This window comes from Podarcis muralis, chromosome 14 (genome assembly GCF_964188315.1).
Source record: "Podarcis muralis chromosome 14, rPodMur119.hap1.1, whole genome shotgun sequence".
NCBI classification, from domain to species: domain Eukaryota; kingdom Metazoa; phylum Chordata; class Lepidosauria; order Squamata; family Lacertidae; genus Podarcis; species Podarcis muralis.
In genome coordinates, this window is record NC_135668.1 from 2110095 (window position 1) to 2132006 (window position 21912).

Here is a 21912-nt window from a genome sequence, read left to right on the forward strand (position 1 = left end):
GAGCGTAGCCGCGAGCCATGACCGGAGAGCGCTGACTTCCTCCCTGAAAATTTGGACTGAAAGAACTAACCCGTGAGTAAACGGAATTTGGTTTTAAGAAATTTTTCCTGTGAATTCGAGACGACCGGAGGGTGTGCTAAAAGGGAGTCCGCACCCCCCCTAATTACAGAAAATTTTCAAGCAAGGTCGAGAGAACTAAGGCGGAAAAGATACTTTTATATATTATAAAAGAAACTATCTTCCATGATTTAATAAAAGAAGTGTTGTGCTGGAGAGTGAGGAGGAATTTTTTTCTTTGAGAAAATCCCCCCCCCCCCATGGACCAGGGAGTGTCCCGTGTTTGAGTCTGGTGAAGAAGAATAAGGAGTTTGACAGCTGTCAAAAGAGCTGTCAAATGGACAGATTGAAAGTTTGTTAACTGATATCTCTCTGAACTAAAAGTTAAATTGAAACAAAGTTGTTGGAGACTTGATAGAAAGAAACAAAAAAAGGTTTGGACTGTTGGAAAAAGTTTATAAAGTAACCAGAATCCCTCTAGGGGGATTCCAAAGCTACTACAATGGCTGCAGAAGGAAAATTACAGGCAGAGATAAACAGGATGTTCTTTCTTGTGGGAATATTGCAAGAGCAGAGTCTGAGTATGAACAAACAATTAATGACCTTGACTTCAGGAACAAGCAACTCTGCTGAATGCATGAAGGATTTGACGGGGAAAGGAATCTGCAGCCAAAACAGAAGCGATATCTCAAGAAGCGGAGGAAAGAGAGCAAGGAGAGGAGAAAGAACAATTGGAAAATACCAACAAAAAGTCTATAATGGTGGATTGCAATGGAAAAGATACCTGGATTACTTGGATTATAACTTTGCAAAAGATGCTAAGGATGAAGGAGGGGGCCCCTGAAGTATCTGGAATACAGGAACTTAAAGGACACAAGAAATATGATTGGGGCCTCCCTTTTGAATATGAAAGACTGGTTGACTTTTGGCAGCAGTTGTTACCAAGTATCTTGGAGGGAAGGAAAATTGGAGTGATGGAGAATGGATTGCTTCGAGATTTGATGACTGATATAAGAGACTTCCAACAGAACCGACGGAGAGGAACAGAAAGAGATTTAAAGGCCTCGGACGTAAGAAATCCGGGCTAAAAACTATGGTGGACTTTTATTTGAAAAGGGACCAGTACCTGGGAAGGGGGGAGGGGGAAGCAGAAGGGCAAGAACGATGATGAACTTTGGGTTGGGTGAAAAGGGCCTACATTTAAAAATGGGAAATCTGTGGAAGGGAACCTAGGCCGACCTTAGGAAAGAACCTAAATGTTTATAAGAGTTGGGGATAAGAGAAATGGGGCTAATTAGGAAGAGACATATTAAAAATATTAATTATAGGTCAAGGAGAGAAACTAAAACTTGCTGAGTTAATTATGAGAATAGGGATGTATGAAGAGGGGGTGGGGGAGTTCGGGGAATAAGGTTAAGAAAATAAGGTTTTGAGAATATATTTGTTTTGTTTTTGTTGTACTTTTTGTGTGTTTGTTTATGGAAAATGTGAAAACCCAATAAAAATTATTAAATAAATAAATAAATAAATAAATAAATAAATATGCACTACATGAAAAAGTACTATCTTTTATCAGTCCTGAATCTTTCAACATTCAACTTAATTGAAAGTCCACAAGTTGTAGGTAAAGGACCAGGACCCCTGGACAGTTAAGTCTAGTCAAATTTGACTATGGGGTACAGCGCTCATCTCCGGTGTTCGTCCGCAGACAGCTTTCCAAGTCATCAAAACCATCAAGCCTCTTGAGCTTGATGATCCTAAGGTCAGCAATTCAAATCCACACAATGGGGTGAGCTCCTGTGGCTTTGTCCCAACTCCTGCCAGCCTAGCAGTTCAAAAGCATACCATCGCGAGTAGATAAGTAGGTACCGAAGTTGTAGCGCTATGGGAGGCAGAAAAACTTTCCTCCATCCCTATTCTACCTGCCAGGCATAATTTTATAAACTTCTATTATGTCACCTCTTTCTTGTCTTTTCTCTGAACAAAAATGTCCCACTTGATCATTTTCACTGCCCTTTTCTGAACCAAGTTTGCCAGCTCAACAATATCCAAATGCAACCGTACAATCAACTTGTGTAATAGCATTACATCAGCAGTTGCATTTTCTGTTCCTTTCCTGTGATAGCATGGAATTTGCCTTTCTCACGGCTGCTGCCCACCAGGTCAACATCTTCAGATGTCCACTATGACCCTAAGGGCTCATTCCTGTCAGTTGCTGTCAGTTCAGATCCTATGAGCATTTATATGAAGTTGAGGGGTTTTGCCCCAATATGTTATCACTTGACACTGGTTTAGATTGAATCACATCACCATTTTACTGCCTTTTCACTCCGTTTGGATAGATCATTTTGGAGTTCTTCACAATATCTTTTTGTTTCAACCTGAACATTTTAGTATTGAAACTTGGCCACCTCACTGCTCACCCCAACGCTCTCTCCATTCCAATATCTGACAAACTATTCCTGCTTCTAGCTTCTTAACCAATTCCTGATCCGCAAGAGGACCTCTCCTCTTATTCCATGATTACTGCTAATCTTACTCATCAGTGAAAGCTTATTGAAAGTCCAGCTGTCTGTATGCTGGTTGGTGCCCTCAAACACCTGGACTAGGTTCCTGAGACTTGCTTCAGATAGAGCAGGTGGGGTTTGGAGGGGGGCTGAATTGTGGGGACCTGACCATCTGCCTGCCCTTAGAGCCACCATTGCTATTTCCATCCCTGGTCAGCCCGGTGTGGTGTAGGCGTTAGACTCGGACGTGAGAGCGACCAGGAGTCGCCTGAAGCTGCCTGGGTGACCTTGCTCCAGTCGCTGCCTCGCCGGGTTGTGGCGGGGATTAAGCCCGAGGAGCTCCAGGCCAGGGGGACGACCTCGCGCGGCTGCCTCGGACGCGCCCGGCTTGGCGCGGCTGGAGGAGGCGGGCGGGCGGGCAGCGGCGGCGGCTGGGGGGCGGCTCCTCCTCCGGCGGCGGCGGCGGCGAGGAGGCGGAGGGGGACGCGGCGCCTCCCGGCTCAGCTGGCGCGGCGGGCGGAGGCTCCGGGCGCGGCATGGCGGAGGCGGGCGGGCGGCGGGCCGGGGGCGCCGGCCCCGTGGAGATCCGCGTCGCCGCGGCGCCCGATGCCCGGCTCGACGACGAGGAGGACGAGGACGCGCGCCTGAGCCTCCAGCCCGCGGGCAGCGGCAGCTGCAGCGAAGACGAGGCCGGGCGGGGCGGCGGCGGCGGCGGGAGGTCCAGGTAGGAGCCCCGCTTGCCCGGGCCTGGCTTCCTCGGCGCCCTTCGCCATCCATCTCCCGCTCCGGGGCTGGCTTGGCCTGTGCTGACTCCGCATTCAGCGGCGCTGGAAGGGGCTGACAAGGTCCCCGGGCAGGCGCCTGGCGGCGTCCCTCGCTCCCAAGCGGGCTGCTGCTTTGCAACTGGCATGTGGCGCCAGGCGGGAGTCCGCTCCTGAAGCTGCTCCCGGTCCTTCCCCTCCAGCCCCGGTTGGCTGGGCTAGAGCAACGCAGTTCTGCTGCTCTTCTTCTTTCGCGAAGCCGTTTCGCGAGGCTTGACTCGCGGTATTTGGGGGATGATCCAAACGGCGCTATTAGTCCGCAATAGTGAACAAGGCTCACAATCCACCAGCGAAGTCTCCCGCTCCTGCTGGGGAGGTAGGACTCGAAGTCTAGGATTTCTGCATTTGGGGAATGGAGAGGTGTCAGCCCTTGTGATGGGCTTTTGCCAAAGAAAAAGCCCGATGGCAAGGGGAAAGTCGCAAACTCTCCTCTACAGAAAGTGGGCGAGGAGGCAAAGAAAGAAAGAAGTTTTTCTCCCACGAGCTTCCATAGGAAGTTCAGCGGTTTCCATCTATGATGGAGGGGAGCTCGCCCCGGAGAGCAGGCGGGTGAATCGGTGGAGCCGCTGGCTAAGCCTCCAGACCTGTGTTAGCTACAAGGAGGCAGTTTGGATCCAACTCAGAATGTGCGCAGTCACCCTTTTAGGCACGCGTGGCCGGGTGTCTGTGATTGCATTTGCTATAATGCACTTCACCTTACATTCCATCCACACAGTAACTAGCACTAATTCAATGCACAAAGAAGACATTTCTATTTTTGGTATCTTTGGACCAAAGGAGATGCGATGCTGAGTGGTATCAGGGTTCTTTAAAAAAAATGGTGGCAGGTGTGTGTGTGGGGGGGGGTACTCCATCAGGTCCACAGAATATCAAGAGAGGAGGCTTAAGTCTTTCCTCCCCTTCCATGAACCCCCCCACCCCAACTCGAAGTGTCAAAATCTGCTCACCTGCTACTGTCTGTCTATCTATCTATCTACGGTATCTATCCATGACCATAGGAAACTGTCTTATTAAACCAAGTCAGACCATCTTTCAGTCCCCCTAGCTCCTTCCTTAGGGGCTTCCACCTGAGACCTCCTGCATGGAGAGCATGGGCTCTGCCGCTGAACTATGCCCTTCTCCGACAAACTCCACCATGATTGCTAAAGATGCATTTGGTGTCACATCCAGTTTGGCTCTGCCAAGATGTGAAGAGAATGAGGTCCATAAAAAACCCAAAACCCAGTCCTCCTTATAGCTGCCCATTGGGCATGGGGCGCCCTTTCCGTGAAAACATTTCTACCCCAATTCCTCCCTGTCCTGTCCCCTCACATTTGCCCCTCTCCAATTGCGCAGTCTGGGAACTCCCAGCATTCCCTTCCCTCTGCTGTGCAGAAAACAACTGTTTAGCCAACACTGGAACTGTTCACATTGGCAAAACTGCTGCCACCTGCCTTCCACCACCAAGGAAGGAACAGAATCTCAGCCCTTAGTTCAGAACCCGTTCTGTCAGCGATGGGGAATCCGTGACTGTCGAGATGTTGCGGGACTCCCCCTCCCGTTGACATCCCACCCAGCCTGGCCAATTGTCAGGGGTGGTGGGCAAAGGGCCGCCCCACAGTTCCGTTGACTCTGCATGCAGCTGGGGAAGCGGTGCGCACGTAGCTTTTGCCACAATCCTTATCCATCCTGGTGCTCTGCTTTGATGTGTTTCCTTCCCAAAGCAGCTTTGATTCGAATTGAGGAAAAGAACGACGTCGCGTTTTAAGCAGGCCATGTGTGCACAGCCTCAGAGTGTTGCAGCATCTGGAAGAGAGAATAACATCCTCCTCCCCGCGCCCCCCCCCCGTCGGGCCCGCCTTCCCTTGCATGATGTTTTGCTATTGCTCCATATTCTCTCCTGCTATAGATGCTGTTAAAACACCCCCTTCCATAAACAACGCAGAGGCTCCCCTGCCAAGGGGCACGCGGGCTAGCTTCTCCCCCCGGCAGGGAGCGGGCGGGTGCCCCGCATCCTCAAGGGGATCCTAGCGCAGTAGCTGACGCAGGCGCCGCGTGACGCGACCCAAGAGGCTCCCAAATCCTGCAGGAAGCTGGGCGCAACTGGAGCCGGATGTTGCACCAAGCGGCGCTCGCCCTGTCCTCCTCCTCCTCCTCCGGTCCAGCCCATGCGATGCTGCAAAGTCGCCTTTGGCCGGGAGCCCGGGAGACGAGGTCCCCCCCACCCCGCCCCCAGGGGAGAGGAAGGGATCTCCTGCTGACCTGGCACTGGGGGGGGGGGGCTGCGCCAGCTGAGCGCCTGTAATCTGATGCCCCCGAGGAGGAGAGGAGGAGCAGAAGGAGGTGACCTCCCTTACTTTTCCATCCCTCGAAATCCGTCTGGCTCTGCTCCCTGGTGCGCTGGGAGGGTGTTAGCAGCCACCTTCGGATGGCGAGGAGACTTGAAATCCAGCAACATCTGGAGGGCTGCACCTTCGCCAGCCTTATTACCGATGTTGTCCTCCAAGGGGGGGGGGTTTAATGCCGCCAGCTAAGGATGTGCCACATGGGTTTTTCTCCACCACCCGTAAAGTTTCTGCTTTCATGAAGAACGTGAAAGGGGGGGGGGGCGGCTTGGAGGTCCTTTAGTCCTACCAGCTGCTCAATGCAGGATCCACAGTTACAGCCTCCCTGACAGATGGACCTCCGGCCTCTGCTTAAATACCTCCAGTGAATTATCTAGTTAGATATTCTAAGATAACATAAGTAGAATTATTTGTAAGTACCAAATTGGCCTAGGAGTTAAATATGTTAAATTGTATAACATTATGGATAGAGAACACTATGAAGAGAGAGAAAGATGTTAATTGAATAAGTTAATTTTATTCGAAATTAGATATTGGAAAACTGCTACAATGAATTATATGGAAACTCAGCTAGGGGGACTCGAGGAAATCATCCAATAATGATAATTAAATTGGGATGTTAACAGTTAGGATATATGTTTGTTCATTTGTCTTTTTTATATTGTAATGTTTTTCTTTAATGTTTGTTATAAATTTGGAAAATTAATTTAAAGAATGGGGGGGGGGGATTAAATACCTCTAGTGAAGGGAGTTTGCCCCACTGTCAAACATCACCACTGAGATGCTCTGCCTCATGTTGAGCCCAGATTTGGTTCCCTGCCTTTCCCATACACGGAACATATCTGTATTGTCTACATAACAACCATTCAGATGTTTGAAGTCAGCTTATCCTCTGTACCCTTAATGTTCTCTTTTCCAGGTTAGATATACCCAGCTCTTGCAACCATTTCTTGTAAGGCTTTGCTTCCAGGAACCCCTCTGGACCAGGAACCCCGTGGCCATCTAGTCTAGCCCAGCATCCTGCTTACCATGGTGCCAAACCAAATGAATGCCTCTAGGAAGCCCATAATCGGGCCCCAGAGTGAGCCCCTCTGTTACTTCCTAGCACTTTATCTTCCCTTGCTAGATGTGCAGGTTCCACTCCTCCCTGAATTTGCCTGATTCACTTTTGAAGCTATCTAAGCTAATAGCCAGCACCACCGCTTGGAACAGTGAACACAGAAACCTTTTCCTAAGAGAAAGTAGCTTCCTTGATGAAATGTTATGGAAGAAATATAGTAAGATGAATGAATCAAGAAAGGAAAGTCATAGATTTAGGGAAATTGTGTCATAACAAGGTGATCTAAAGTACATAACAAACAGCAGACACAACGACTTCTAATTCTATTGCAAATTCAGTTCAGGGTCATTAATCTTGAGAAGTGAATTTATGATTCTCCTGTGCAAGAGAGGGATGGGCAGTGGTGCCAGGGCAGGACTTGGGGGCAGATGCACAGTGCCCCACCTGTCCAAATGAGCAGGAGGCAGTAGGACAAGCTTATCACATTTTGAGGTGCGGGGGAGGGAGGGAGAGAAACTGAAACCATTAAGTCCAAAGTCTAAAATCACCTAACAGCACCACTGGGGACACCAAGACCTGTCACCTTCCACACCCTTTAACTGGAGATTGCACCGGACTACAATTTACAAATCCACTTCAGACCATGGGTTCTTTAACTGTAACTCACATCAATGTGGCTATGACTTTCATTTCAGGGAGTGTATGAGTCTCTGCTTGCTATCTCCAAATGACACTTGGAGAATGGGGGTGTTTTGGCTGTGCTGGATGTATGGGTGTGTGTTGCAGTCTTATGCACGCACGCACGCACGCACGCATATGAACGAGTGACCTGCTGGGCACCTGTTTCCATCAAGACTCTGGAGCAGTGGGCAGGTGGTTGTTTTCATGGTGGAGGAAAAAAGATTAGGGTGGCTGCATCACTCAGAGATTAGTGAAATAGGCCAGGACAGCCTGTTAGGAAGCTGCTGTTAATTAGTGTGATTGGCTTGTTGAAGTCTCCCTCTGGACTGTGACGCACTACTGGCTGCTTGCAAGGAGTCACCTAGAAATAAATGGATCTGGAAGATCCTAGGCATAATCCTGGATTGCTGCTGTCTTAATGAGCTGGCGCTGGGCATCCCCCATAGCACTGGCGTAGAATCTTAGCTCTGCAGCATTCTGTGCCTGTCTCTCCCTTCTTCCCCTACTACTGGTTTCACTTGACTTTTGAATAGGTTTCAATCATGCATACATTTGGAGGGTGTGTAGCATTGCGGGGGGAGGGACAGGGAGAGATCTAAATGAACTCTGGATCACGTTTAGCCAGTAACCAGGACTCTGGGGTCCGAAGCAGAATAGCTTTTGCTCAGTAAGTAGGAGGCACATCCAGAAGTCCCACCTGGGCTTGCTAACATGGCCCAGCATAGAACGAACTGATAGCCGTAACCCAAATCAAAATGGTGTGTGTGACCTGAAAAACTTTCTGGTAGGCTACAGAATTGTTGCGAGGGGGTGCCAGAAGAAAGGGTCTCTCTCATTCTTGTCCCACCAGCATCCAAATCATGTTTGGTTAGAAAATAAAGAGGAGCCTCCACACAGTGGCTCTCCCATCCAAGAGAGTCCCTCCTTTTCCATAGTTCAAACCATGTTCAAGGTGGCTTTCAACATGAAAAATATATGTAATTACAACATAACAAAAGTAGTCATAAGGAATAAATAAAACATCAACAAAACACACAAACAAATCCAACAATTTACACATACAAAAATTTTATATCAATAAAAAACCCTAAACACTACCCATGCCCAATGCAGACACCAGCAGAAGAATTTCCCTTTTTTACGGTGGCCTTTTGCTACACTATGCTGACTTGCAGACAGCTCTCTGCATTTGTAAGAAATAGCCGCTGTTCCCCTGTGACAGTATTCCCTTGCTGGGTGGAAGTCCTTGATGCACTTGGACTGCAAGGGGCTTACTTCTGAGTAGACATGCAGAGGGTTGACCTGAAGCAGTACCATCTCCTTGTTGGAAAGTATGACTCAGAACAAAGAGATTTTCAGGGGTACTAAGGAGATTATGGCCCGTCTTAGACTCTCTGTACACACATACCCTGTATATCCTTCCTCGTTTCTGGCAATTGCAAAAACAGCATGCTAACAGGGTGAGATTGGGTGCCCCATCAACCTCACCACCCCAGGACCACCTTAGTGCCTGCAGGAAACTACACGCAACATTTTCTATCCTGAATTCTGCTTAATTCAGTAAATAAGCTATACTGGTGTATGTTGCATGTGTGTAGAAACTAGGCTTGGGTACCATCATGGCAACTTTGTGAACCTGGACGCTAATGGGATTTCATTAACTTATTTTATTTTTGGTATTTCTTACCCACCCTTCACCCTAAGGTCCCCAAGTGGGTCATGTTAGCTAAATTACAACCACAAATTAGTGAATAATCAGCAAACTATAAAACAACAACATCTATATATCATCTATATAATCTATATAATCTATATCTATATGATCTATATCTATATCTAAGGTAAAGGGCCCCTGGATGGTTAAGACCAGTCAAGGGCGACTATGGGGTTGTAGCTCTCTTCTCACTTTCAGGCCAAGGGAGCCAGTGTTTGTCCTCAGAAAGCTTTCCAGGTTGTGTGGCCAGCAGGACTAAACCGCTTCTGGCTCAACAGAACACTGTGCCAAGTGCCAGAGCGCATGGAAATGCCATTTACCTTTCCGCCCCAGCGGTACCTATTTATCTACTTGCACTGGTGTGCTTTCAAACTGCTAGGTTGGCAGGAGCTGGGACAGAGCAAAGGGAGCTCACTCCGTCACAGGGATTCGAACTACCAACCTTCCAATCGGCAAGCCCAAGAGGCTCAGTGGTTTAGACCACGGCGCCACCCATGTCACTATCTATATCTATTTCTAGAAGAAAAGGTGCCAGAACTCACAATGAATGCGAGTTCCTGCTGAAAAAAAGCCATACACACATAAAAAATTCCACTGTTGAAAGGAACGACAACTAGAGAAGATTTTTCCTGTTCTTTTACCCTGATCCCTTAAGACCCTCCTGTGTCTCTTTCCACTCTTGGAAGGAAAAAGGAAATGCTTGCGACTTTTACATGTGCTTTGGAGAAGGACATGACACCAGTGTTTCCAGCCCAGTTGAGCAGGGAAGTGTTATACACGTGTGGTCTGCACTTCCCTCTCTTGAAAATTAAAATAACAGCTGTTTCTAACCTCCTTTACCAAGTCAAGATGTTGCTTTCCCTTCCGGCTGCCACCCTTGTAGAGCTGTCATTTGCAAAATGCAGCTGTTAATTCCCAAATTATATTTTGGCTGTTTTAGAAATGAGTACGCAACTACTGATATAAAGTTGAAGTGTGTGTGTGTGTGTTTCTCTCTCATTGGCTGGGGCAAACAAAATTGTCTCAAACCCTTTAAACAAAAGTTGAGAAGGAATCCTAGTGACTCAATGGCAGAGCACCAGACAGCTTCTGGTTCAATCTCAAGAAGCTCCGCAACTTGAAAGGGCCAGGCAGCTGGCGATGAGAGAGAGCTGTTTCTTCCTCACCCCCAGGAAAGTCAGCTGTCAATCAGAGTGGAAAATCCCAGGCTAGAAAAACAGTCTACACTGGCAAGAGGCAACTTCCTAGTGCATAGCGCACAAGTGTCCCGTTTTAGGTGGGACATCCCAGATGGACAGAAGCCACCCAATCCTGGATGTCCCATTATGACTCCTGTGCTCTGGCCACACCAGCGTGTGGGACCCAAAGACAGGCGTTTTTTTGTCCTGCCCTGTGGTGTGAGTCAGTTGGCTCACACCAGAGTGAGGAGGGCGGGAGGGTAGCAGCTTCTCCCTTGGGTGCCAGTTGATGCAACTTTGGTCAAGGCCTTGGAGGAGGAAGAGGAGGCCACAGAGGAGGTGGTTGCGGGGGAAGGAAGGGTGGCGGTGGGGTGGCAGTGGCAGTGAAGGAGCAAGTGGGCAAAGGAGCTGGCAGCGAGATGGTGGAGGGGGGGTGCCCCGATTTGCCCTCCTGAAATGTGGGGGCGGGTATGCTAATGGCAGCTCTTTAAGAAACAAGGCAGTGAAGCAGACCTTGAGAGTCCATGGCATTAAAGGTTTCCATTCTTTTGAAGTCCAGGCGTAACAGCTCACTCAGCTGGTTTCTGCACTGGATTGGGCAGGTTATACATATATGAAAAATAAAAAGAATAGTTGTACCCAGGATAAAATTATAAGTGCACAAGGTAAAACAAGACATTAAAAAATAACAATTGTTAAGATACACCTGTGTAAAAAAGAGAAAAGAATAAAAAGAATTTTTAAAAAGACAAAAGAGGAAAAGAAGAAGAAAACATAAACATTACAATATCGTTATTTCACTTATCCTAAACCTAACCTAATACAGTGTATAAAAATGATTTCTAAATATCATTAAATTTGTCCATGGCAAGTCTATGTTTGTACGCAACTTGTTCATGTGTTGCAAGTTTATACTGTACATATTTTTTCCCCCATTCGTTGAAGGGAACCTCATTTTTTTCTTCCAGTTCATCAATACCTGTATTTTTGCCATAGTAAGGGTGCAGAGAGTCCATTCGTATTGTCCCTTTGTTAGGTTCCATGTATTTGGTATATAATTCAAAATGATATTTTCTTCTGCAAATCTAAGAGTTTTCCATACAGTCACATTAAGCCTTTCTATTACCCTCTGCCAATGTAGGACATTGTAAGAACATATATTTTAAAGAAGCATTGTCCTTGTTACATCTCCAGCAGCTCAGTATCTTAGATAACCCTTTCATGAACAAATGGAATGGAATCCAGTAAATTCTAAATATTAGTATTTTTTTGTTGTATGAGTCTTAGTTTAAGGTCTAGAGACACCCCTGTTAGAGAATACAGTTTCCCATTGCTTGGTCGAGATTGAGACCAAGTTCTTTCTTACACTTCCTCCCTTAATATCTGTATTTCAAACTGGTTTGCTGCTAAAAAAACATTTGTATAAGGTGATAGTGGGGTGTATTTGTTACATAAGAGTTAATTTTAAGCTACTGGTCCATAAGTGGTAGTTAGCCAATGCTTTATCTGAACATATTGCCATTGAGCATTTAAGGGTAATTCATATTGCCCTTAACATAACTCTTAACATAAGAGTATACATAAAATTCATCCTTCTCGTCTATCAACTGGCCTAACATTAATATGGCCGAATTTATTCAGCTCTTCCATATCCCCATTTATTTCCCTATTTTTAGAGTCTGCTCTCCCCACATAGTCATTTTAGTGTGGGAGAAAACGTCAAATTATTTTTTGGGACATGTGTTGCCATATTATTCAAATTGATGATAATGTTTCAATAGCATCTCAGGTATTATTAATGTGTTTTGATCCAAGTGCTCCCCATCTTTCTAGAGGGTATACATAGCAGTATTCCAAGATAACCTAGTTTGGACAGTTATTATCAGTTATGGGTCTCCAGAATTGTGTATTTTACAGTAAGTATGCATGGTGATATAATAACTTCTTCTTTTATAAATTTATTTCTATACCAAAGTATCATACGGTATTTCAACCCACTCGTGGATCATCACCTTGTAGTGGTGAGTGGGCTTGCATGATCCTATGACTCCTGTGAGTGAAGCCGTTGGGAAACTCATACTCCCAGCAGGGTCACCCAAGGCAGTAAGGTCAAAGGGAAGGAGCTAGACAAAGAATGATCCAAGAAGTCCTCAACAGCAGAACAGGCGGGTGATAACAAGCAGTGTGTTAAAACGGGTGTGAAGGTGGATGAAGGCTGCAGCAGATAGGAATCTACCGGTTTGTTGTGACTACTTCACGCCATCGGAACAGAGCCCTACTGCGAAGACTGTGCGTTGGTCAGCGTGCACACACATAAAACAAATTCACACACAGGTGTCTTCCAAAAACCCAACCCAAACCCCAAAATTCCCATGGCAATCGGCAAATGGTAACAGGGGCAGGATTGTGAAATCTGGAAGCCCCTAGTCATGAACCGGCACATGGGTGGTGGATACAGATTCTGTCGTTTTTGACTCAAGGAACGAGGCAGTTGAGCAGCTCGGCAGCTGTATCCATGACTGAGCAGCCCTTTTTAGGATCCACTCTGCTCACCCCGAAAAGGGGAGGGGCTAGAAAAGGTGCCCTAAACATAGTCTGCCTCCCTTTTTCCCTGATTGGATTACAGCACCCAGTGGGGTCACCACCTAGCGGTCATAAAAGACAATTGAACTTTGTAACATGGAATATACAGACTTCGTAACATGTCAGATAACACAGACAGTGAGCATCCTGAACGCAGAACCGCCATCATTGCAAGAGAGCTGTGACGTTTTAACATCGATATTGCAGCACTTCAAGAGACACGAAGAGCAGGCGAGGGACAACTGAAGGAAGAAAAAGGAGGCTACACTTTCTTCTGGAAAGGTCTATCTGAACAAGAACATCAATTAGCTCCGCTATCAAAAACGATCTTGTGAAGCTCCTGTCAGAAGTCCCTACCGGCATTAATGAGCGACTCTCAACCCTTCGAATAAAGCTTACCAAAAACCAACAGGCTACTATTATAAGCGCTTATGCACCAACACTGGATGCCAATGAAGACATTAAAGAAAATTTTTACTCTCAGCTGGATATCATCCTATCAGAGACGCCTAAAGAAGATAAAATTATCCTCCTGGGTGATTTTAATGCAAGAGTTGGGCAAGATTTTGATCTGTGGCCTGGGACTGTTGGAAAAGAAGGAGTTGGCAGCAGCAACCAGAATGGAATTTTACTTTTGATGGTATGTGCAGCGTACAACCTTGTTATTACCAACACACTCTTTCGACAGAAAAATAAATTTAAAACTTCATGGAGGCATCCTTGGTCAAACCACTGGCACCTCTTAGACTATGTTATTATCCATGCTAAAGATCGCCATGATGTGCTCCTTACCAGAGCTATGACAAGCGTCGATGATGGCTGGACAGATCACTGACTAATATGCTCCACGATGGCTAAAAAGATTATACCTCAATGCAGGCTTCAAGGAAGGAGACCAAGGCGCAAAATGAACACTCAAGCCCTTCAAGATCCCATTAAACGGGACTGCTTCCAAACAACTCTTAAGGACCATCTGCTTTCAGAATTCCCTGATAACATCTAGGAACACTGGACCTAGCTAAAAACATCCATTATTGCAGCCAGTGAACAAATGATTGGATACCAAACCAAGAAACACCAGGACTGGTTTGATGAGAATGACAGTGAGATTGAACGCATGATTGACAAGAAAAGGAAGACCTTTCAGATCTGGCAAAGAGGTAGAAACTGCGCCACTAAGAAAAAAACCTATGCCAACGCTAAGGCTGAGGTTCAAAGAAGAACCAGAGAACTGAAAAATACCTGGTGGATAAAAAAAGCTCAAGAGATCCAGCACTTAGCCGACACTCATGATTCACAGAGTTTCTTTAAAGCCACAAAGACCACCTATGAGCCAATAAATCATGACGTATGCCCCCTATGCTCAGCAGACGGTACCACACTTCTAAAAGATAAAATAGCTATTTCACTGCGCTGGAAAGAGCATTACCAACATCTCCTTAACCGCAACTCCCCTGTAGCTGCTGAGGTCCTCTCACAAATTCCACAAAACCCAGTTAGAGATCAGCTTGTAGTATCTCCAAATCTGGGAGAGCTGTGTATAGCTATTAACCAAATGAAAAACAACAAAGCCAGCGGACCTGATGGGATACCTGCCGAAATCTTCAAAGTGGGTGGAATTGAATTTACACAACTTCACAAGCTCATCAAAAAAATCTGAGAAAGAGAAGAAATCCCAGCAGACTTTAGAGATGCCACAATTATCAATCTCTTAAAAAAAGGTGACAGAACTGATTGTGGAAACTATCAAGGCATCTCTCTATTAGCTGCGGCCAGCAAAATTCTTGCAAGGATCTTAGCAAACCGTCTCGTAACAATATCCGAGGTGACCCTTCCTGAATCCCAAAATAGTTTTCGGCCTTCTAGGGGGACAGTGGACATGATTTTCACTGCTTGACAACTTCAAGAAAAATGCAGAGAGCAAAACCAACCCCTGTATATGGCGTTTATTGACCTGACTAAGGCTTTCGACACCGTAAATTGTAATGCCCTGTGGACTGTTCTTCTGAAAATTGGATGCCCAGATAAATTAGTAAACATCATCCGGCTCCTCCATGATAATATGACAGCAACAATCACAGATAACAATGGCTCTCAAAATGAACCATTCACAGTGGGATCAGGAGTTAAACAGGGTTGTGTTATTGCCCCAACTCTATTCATTATTTTCATTGCCATGATCCTACACTTTGTCGAGGGGAAACTCCCCACCAGAATAGAAATCATATATTGAACAGATGGACAGCTCTTCAATCTGTGCAGGCTGAAAGCAAAGAGTAAGGTTACCGTATCTTCCATCATAGAGCTTCAGTATGCTGATGACAATGTAGTGTACGCACGCTCAGAGGATGACCTCCAAACCATCCTAAATATCTTTGCAGAAGGTTACGAAAAGCTTGACCTATCACTCAACATCCCAAAAACCAAAGTGCTAGACCAACAAGTACAAAATAACCCCTCTGCAGTACCACAAATCCAACTCAATGGTGTAACGCTGGAAAATGTCAATCACTTCTACCTAGGCCATTATCTTTCCACAAGGGCCAACACTGATGCCAAAATCCAGCATCGCCTCAGCTCTGTGAGTGCGGCTTTCTCCCAATTGAAGTGCAGAGTGTTTGAGGACCGGGACATTCACAGGGAAACCAAAATGCTTGTTTACAAAGCTATTATACTACCAACCTTACTGTATGCTTGTGAAACATGGACCACTTATCAATGCCATCTCCAACTCCTCGAAAGATTCCATCAACGATGTCTCCAAAAAATTTTACACATCACTTGGGAAGACAGGCAAACTAATATCAGTGAACTGGAAGAAGCAAAGATCACCAGTGTTGAAGCAATGATTTTTCAACATCAACTTCGTTGGACTGGTCATGTTGTGTGGATGCCTGATGATCGTCTTCCAAAGCAACTACTCTATTCCGAATTTAAAAATGGAAAGCATAATGCTGGTGGTCAACGAAAGAGGTTTAAAGACTGTCTCAGAGCAAATCTAAAAAAGTGTAGTATAAACACTGACAACTGGGAAACACTGGCCTGCGAGCGCTCCAGTTGGAGAACAGCCTTTACCAAAGGCTTTGAAGACGCTCGAACTCAGGACGCAAGGGAGAAACATGCAAAGAGGAAGGCACGCTTGGCAAATCCACACCATGATCAACTCCCATCCGGAAACCAATGTCCCCACTGTGGTAGGAAGTGTGGATCCAGAATTGGCCTCCACAGTCACTTACGGACTCATTGTTAAAACCGTGTTTATGGAAGACAATCTTACTCGGCTACAAGGGATCACCAAAGAAGAAGAATGATATTTCAAGGAAGTGTACATTATACTATAAAAGATAATTCTTTAAAAAAACAATAATAAAAACATAAGGAGAACCTGCTGGATGGAGCCAATGGCCCGTCTAGTCCAGCATCCTGATCTCACAGTGGCCAGCCAGTTACCTGAAACTTGCAAGCTGGACTCAGATACCAACTTGAATAAAATATTGGGGGGGGGGCACCTGCATAATTGATTACAATTTGTGGTACATGCACACCATTTGAATGGCATTGTCCATCAACTTTGGGGGGCCCTGACCCCCTCAAATATTTTATTGGGGGGAAGCAAAGGCCCCTAGGAGGTGGCTCCTATGTCTGGACCAAGCACAGCAGCCTTCTCCCCTCCTGTGGTTTCCAGCAGCTAGTATTCACAAGCATTCCCTTGACCAACTGATCAAAAACTGAAGACCCTGTCAGTACAAAAAATAAAAATAAAAATAGAATAAAATCCTTCAAGAAACACCTGAAAATCAAAAGCAAGGTTTCCTGTGCTGAATCTCAGTTGGAAGGGACCAGTGCCACCAAATGTCCAGTTTCTAGTTGAAGCCAGCTGGGCCTCTGTAACATGGGGGACAACCTCCAGAAGATCTCCATCGTGGAGCTGGGATACAAGGGCTCAGGCAACCCAAGCCCCTCTGTATTCTGCTTCTGCCCAGTACGGCAGATGGAGCCTCCCTTTTGAAATGGCAGGAATGCATCTGCTATTGAATCCATGTGTGTATGTGAGCAGTAGAGCGGGTGGAGAAGGAGAACCCCCAATGCCTCCACAGAGCCTAGCAATCTGCATTTGAAATATCCAGTGGGGGGTGGTAAGGGAAGGGGGGGGTGCAAAATTATGGAGACGGCGAAATCCAAAAAAGATATGATCAAGGAGCCAGAAAAACAACCACATTAGATTGTGACTCATCTGCCTGTGAGTCATCAGACAATCCAAACACAGGCACACGTCAAGGCTAATCCTATGTTCTTTGCCTCTCCAAAGCTGCTGAGGCACAAGAGTACCATATATTGCACTCTTCAGTGTGATATATTCGAAAAACACAATCTATGTTTTTAAATGGGGGGGGGGGGGAGAGCAGTATTCAGCATCTTTGCTCTCTTTTTTTCCAGACCAAGTGACACTTGTAAGACAACAGCACTTGATGAATCATATCTCTGGTGGGCCATCCGTTTATCAAGACCTGGCATAATTCCATCACTTAACAAAGTGGTTTTTACTGCCCTTGAGGACTAGAGAGAGGTGACTAAAACATGTGGTTTTTGTTCGCAGAAGATGTAGTGATGGACAAGGCTGTCAGTGGGTGCTGTTAATATTAGGAAGGGGCTTTCTCTGTACTGTTTCTGACGCCTGCTTAAAAACTTTTATGTTTGGGCAAGCCTACCCAGACATGTAATTTGTGTGTGTGTGTGTGTGTGTGTGTGTGTGTGTGTGTGTGTTTAAAGGGTTGACTTTGAGCACCCTCTCTCTGTCTCTCTCCCTCTCTCTCTATATATGGGGGGAGACACCCACATGTCTCCTGTTTTAAAAGCACACTTCCATGTATCTGGGGATTTTATCAGTATTTTCTTTGGAATATTTCATATTGTTTTATGTAAAGCACTTAGAGACTTTTGTTGATTAAAAGGTATATAAATAATAGCCACGATGGCCGTATGCCCCCGCCAGTCTTGGGCTGCTTAGGGGCACAAGAGGGGAGAGGGCTGGTCCTCTTAAATCCTGCTGGTGAGCTCTCCAAAGGGAGAGGCTTGTTCACTGTGAGAACAGATGGGCCTGGGTCTAATCCAGTCCTAGGGCTCTTATTGGGCTCTTATATAGGATTGGTAATTGGTGCCTTAAATGGTTCTACATAAGTTGCAGGATTTAGTGTTTCTTGGCTTTGGATTTCTGCAAAGTGAAAATGTGTTTTTCTGGGCCTGACATCAGTAAGTCAAGCAAGCTTGTCAACCCTGTGAAGTGCACAGATTTTATTATTATTACCACTACGTCATCATTCCCAGGGCTGGCAATCATGTCCAGTTCTCCCTCTAATACATGGATTTCACATTCTTTCTTTCCTGTTCTGTCACATTGTGACACGTGAATGAAAACGGACAACCTCATAAGACTTTGGTTACCAACTAGAATTGCTACTGTTCATTCATGTTCTACATACCGTACTTGATTCTTACAGACTTTATTCTTGGCAACCCATTGCATTTCGTTTATTTTGTTTTCCTTTGGGCCTGATTTATGGTGCCTTGTTTTCTTCTTTTAATTTTAAAATATGGTTGCAGTGCCACTCAAACGGGTGTAGAATAGCAAAGTGCTATTGAAGCTTTTCAGTGCTAGCATTGCCTTTGAATTAGAAGCTTCCACTTGTGGCTTTTAAAAGTACAAAGGTTTAGAAGCACTAAATCAGTCACTTCTAGTTCCCTGCAGGAGAGTCATAATGGCTGCTCTCCAACCACTTTTATTTTTTATTTTTTTATTGTGAAATAGTTATTTTGGAGTAGCAAAAAGACAGTATATCACAGTAAAGATAAAGAAAAACAAAACCAGTAATTAATCTGGATCAGGAACTGACAGGCGAAGGAGCAATTAAGCAGTAACAGCACTGTCACACTAAACAGGAAGCAACAGCAAATAGAAGCTACAAATGGGAAACTAATAATTAACATTTCTCAGAACATTGCTTGAACAAGGCTTAATTCTGAGGAAACATCATAGTAGGACCATTGTTGCATAGCTGCATATTAAGTGTCACATGAAACCATCATTTTAGTTTCCTATTCAGGTGATTCCATTAAAAGAAATGCTTCTGTAGGTCAGAAGGACTCTCTTCTGAAAGGAGCCTTGCAAGAATGATTCCACCTTGCAGCAATATTTCCCTTGGAAGAAGCAGAAATGCAGGTGTAAAATTGTAATAAGACATCCAGGTGTGTTGAGCAATATCGTCTTCTTTTCTCTCTCTTCCTAGTGGTGGTGAGAATGACGGGGATGACTTTGGCCACAACTGGAAACCTCCGGAGCAGGAGCTGATCGTGAAGCTGGTGGCCCAGATTGAGTATTACTTCTCAGATGAAAACCTTGAAAAAGATGCCTTTCTCCTGAAGCATGTTCGGAGGAACAAGATGGGATACGTCAGTGTCAAGCTCCTGACATCTTTCAAAAAGGTGAGCTTTGTTGCATGGTGGCTGCAAAGTGTTGCTTCAACCAGAGGGGCCAGCAGAGTCCGTTCAGGCTATGCTCCTATATGCATATGGTTTTCCCTTCCTGTCCCTTTTCCCTTGTGTGTCAGCTCAGAACTTGGATACCAGAGGGCATTTCCACGATAAGAAAGCTTTGCTGTCTTTCAATTACATGGGCCATGCAGGCAGCCTAAAGCTGCAGGAGGCAGTCATAGAATCATAGGGTTGGAAGGGACCCCAAGGGTCATCTAATCCAACCCCCTGCAATGCAGGAATGCAGTCCTGGCTGTCTTGCAGGATATGCAGCTGGCCCAGCACAGAGCCACTGAGTGTCCTGCTGCTCCCTCCAGCAGCCTGAAGTAGGTTGTGTGTGCCTGTGTCCCTTGGTCTGCCAGGCTGATGGCAAATTATGCAAGTGAACGAAAGCTGTTCCCATTCACTCATGGCTATGTCATACTATTCTGGTGTTTTGTTTGTTTGTTTGTTTGTTTGTTTGAATTTCTATAGTACCCTTGACCTGAGGATCACAGGGCTGTTTACAATATAAAACCACAAAAGACATAACATAGAAAGAAACTAAAACAATACCCTCAACAGTTTAAAGGACCATAGATAGTTCAAGTAGCCAAAGACCTGGGAGAAGAGGAATGTTTTTGCCTTTTCTCAATGAGCTACCTTTCCCTTACAGGTGAAACACTTGACCCGTGACTGGAGAACCACATCTTATGCCCTGAAATATTCTGATGTTTTGGAGCTGAATGAAGACAACAGGAAGGTCCGTCGTAACACTCCTGTCCCCGTCTTCCCTAGCGAGAATCTCCCAAGCAAGATGCTGCTTGTCTATGACATCTGCTTGGTTTCTGATCTCCATCCTCCAGATGGAGGACAAGAGAATGGATGTGTTCAAGAGAAGATAATGGAGCATCTCCTCAAAGCCTTTGTCAGGTTTGGCGTCATCTCGTCGGTTCGCATCCTCAAGCCTGGTCGGGATCTTCCACCAGATATCAAGAGATTCAGCAGCCGATACAGCCAAGTGGGAACCAAAGAATGTGCGATCATCGAGTTTGAAGAGGTAGATGCTGCTATCAAAGCTCACGAGTCTATGTGCATCAGGGACAATGAAACTGCCATGAAGGTTATCCTCATTGGAATGAAGCCTCCAAAAAAGAAGGTCCTCAAAGACAAGAACCGTGAAGAAGACTCCAGCAAGGCTCTCAGCAAAACGCGTTCAGTGAACAAGAGGGTTGAAGAACTTCAGTTCATTGGTGATGAATCTTCAGCCAACAGCTCCTCTGAGCCTGAGAGCAACCCAGCATCACCCATGTCTGGGCGCAGAAGCAACTCTTCCAACAAATTGAGTCTTTCTGCCTACCAGAACAATCATCTTAGCCCAAACGTGTCTCCAAGATCCAGCCCTTGGAGCAGCCCTTCTGCACTGCGTAAAGTGTCCAGGATGTCCCCACTTGCTGGAGAAGGAAGGCTTAGCCTGAGCACCAGCCCTGAGACATCAAGGAGATGCATGGATTATTCATCGGACAGTAGTGTTACTCCTTCCAGCAGCCCGTGGGTCCAGAGGAGGCGGCAAGCTCAGACTCTGACACAAGAGAAAAGTCCTGTAGGCAGCCCAGTGCAGAGTCCCAAAATACCGACTGCAGTTGGGTTACCCATTGGCGTTCTGCGTCTGCCCAGGGGCCCTGATGGTACGAAGGGATTCTATAACTGCCACGAAAGGAACAGGCCCACAAAGAACGAAGAAGCTTCGTGTGGTGCATTGAACTGATGGACTGTTCCAGGGCTGTCCTCCTCAAGGACTTGCATCATTGTAGTATTTTCCTTTTTTTAAAAAAAAGCTTTTCTATGTGTGTAGCTTTGTATGTTTATATTCACACTTAAATCTATATGTTGTCTTCATTTTATTTTATTTTGGCTGAAATCTCAGCTGTGCTGCATTTTACTTCTCTTTTTTATACCAGGAATAACCAAACATTTTAGGGGGGAAACCTTTTTATTTTGCAAAGTGCAAATATATTTTAGTGTGTGCAATGGTCAGAGTTGTACCCATTATTTTAACAGTATGTCAAAGCCTCTCTTGTATGTAATCTTTGAAAGGAACTCTGGAGTTTCTGATATATTGCTAGCGTTGACGGTCAAAAAGACAATTCTGTGTGTTTTTTTAGACAAAAAGTGTATTGGTATGAATAAAAAGCCAAAAACATTAAAAAATGTTTTATATCCTGGCTCATCAGGCTTCAAGCAGGTGTGGATTGGATTGTGGAATGTATAAAACTGTTTTCAGCCATGGGTTTGCTTTGTCTTCTCCTGCCCCTTGAGGGTTGCAGAGAATACTGGGTTCAGCAAAACTAATATGAAGTGCATTTTGGGGCCCTGCTACGATGGAAAATATTTACACAAATTCTGAGGGAATCTGTAAACACTTGAACCACAATTTGCTACATTCATCTAGGTTGGAGGTGGGGGAAGTTATTGGATCA

General features: G+C 45.6%; 1 protein-coding gene across 4 annotated transcripts; it reads left to right on the top strand.

Moving 5' to 3' along the window:
- Window positions 1-3034: 3034 nt before the first annotated feature.
- Window positions 3035-21657, top strand: LARP6 (La ribonucleoprotein 6, translational regulator). Of its 4 annotated transcripts, none has more exons than XM_028706427.2 (3): window positions 3035-3288; window positions 19210-19405; window positions 20109-21657. In XM_028706427.2, exons 1-3 carry the CDS (start codon window positions 3101-3103, stop codon window positions 21198-21200), a joined length of 1476 nt encoding a protein of 491 aa, XP_028562260.2. In that variant the 5' UTR covers window positions 3035-3100; the 3' UTR covers window positions 21201-21657. The 4 variants fall into 4 exon arrangements, with proteins under 4 accessions (XP_028562260.2, XP_028562258.2, XP_028562256.2 ...); XM_028706425.2 differs by lacking the exon at window positions 3035-3288 and adding an exon at window positions 3334-3701; XM_028706423.2 differs by lacking the exon at window positions 3035-3288 and adding an exon at window positions 5510-5707.
- The last annotated feature ends 255 nt before the right edge of the window (window positions 21658-21912 follow it).

Coding starts and splice junctions, on each gene's coding strand:
- LARP6 (XM_028706427.2), top strand. CDS start 3,101: ATGGCGGAGGCGGGCGGGCGGCGGGCCGGGGGCGCCGGCCCCGTGGAG. Junction 3,289..19,209: donor GGCGGCGGCGGGAGGTCCAG/GTAGGAGCCCCG, acceptor CTCTCTTCCTAG/TGGTGGTGAGAATGACGGGG. Junction 19,406..20,108: donor TCCTGACATCTTTCAAAAAG/GTGAGCTTTGTT, acceptor TTTCCCTTACAG/GTGAAACACTTGACCCGTGA.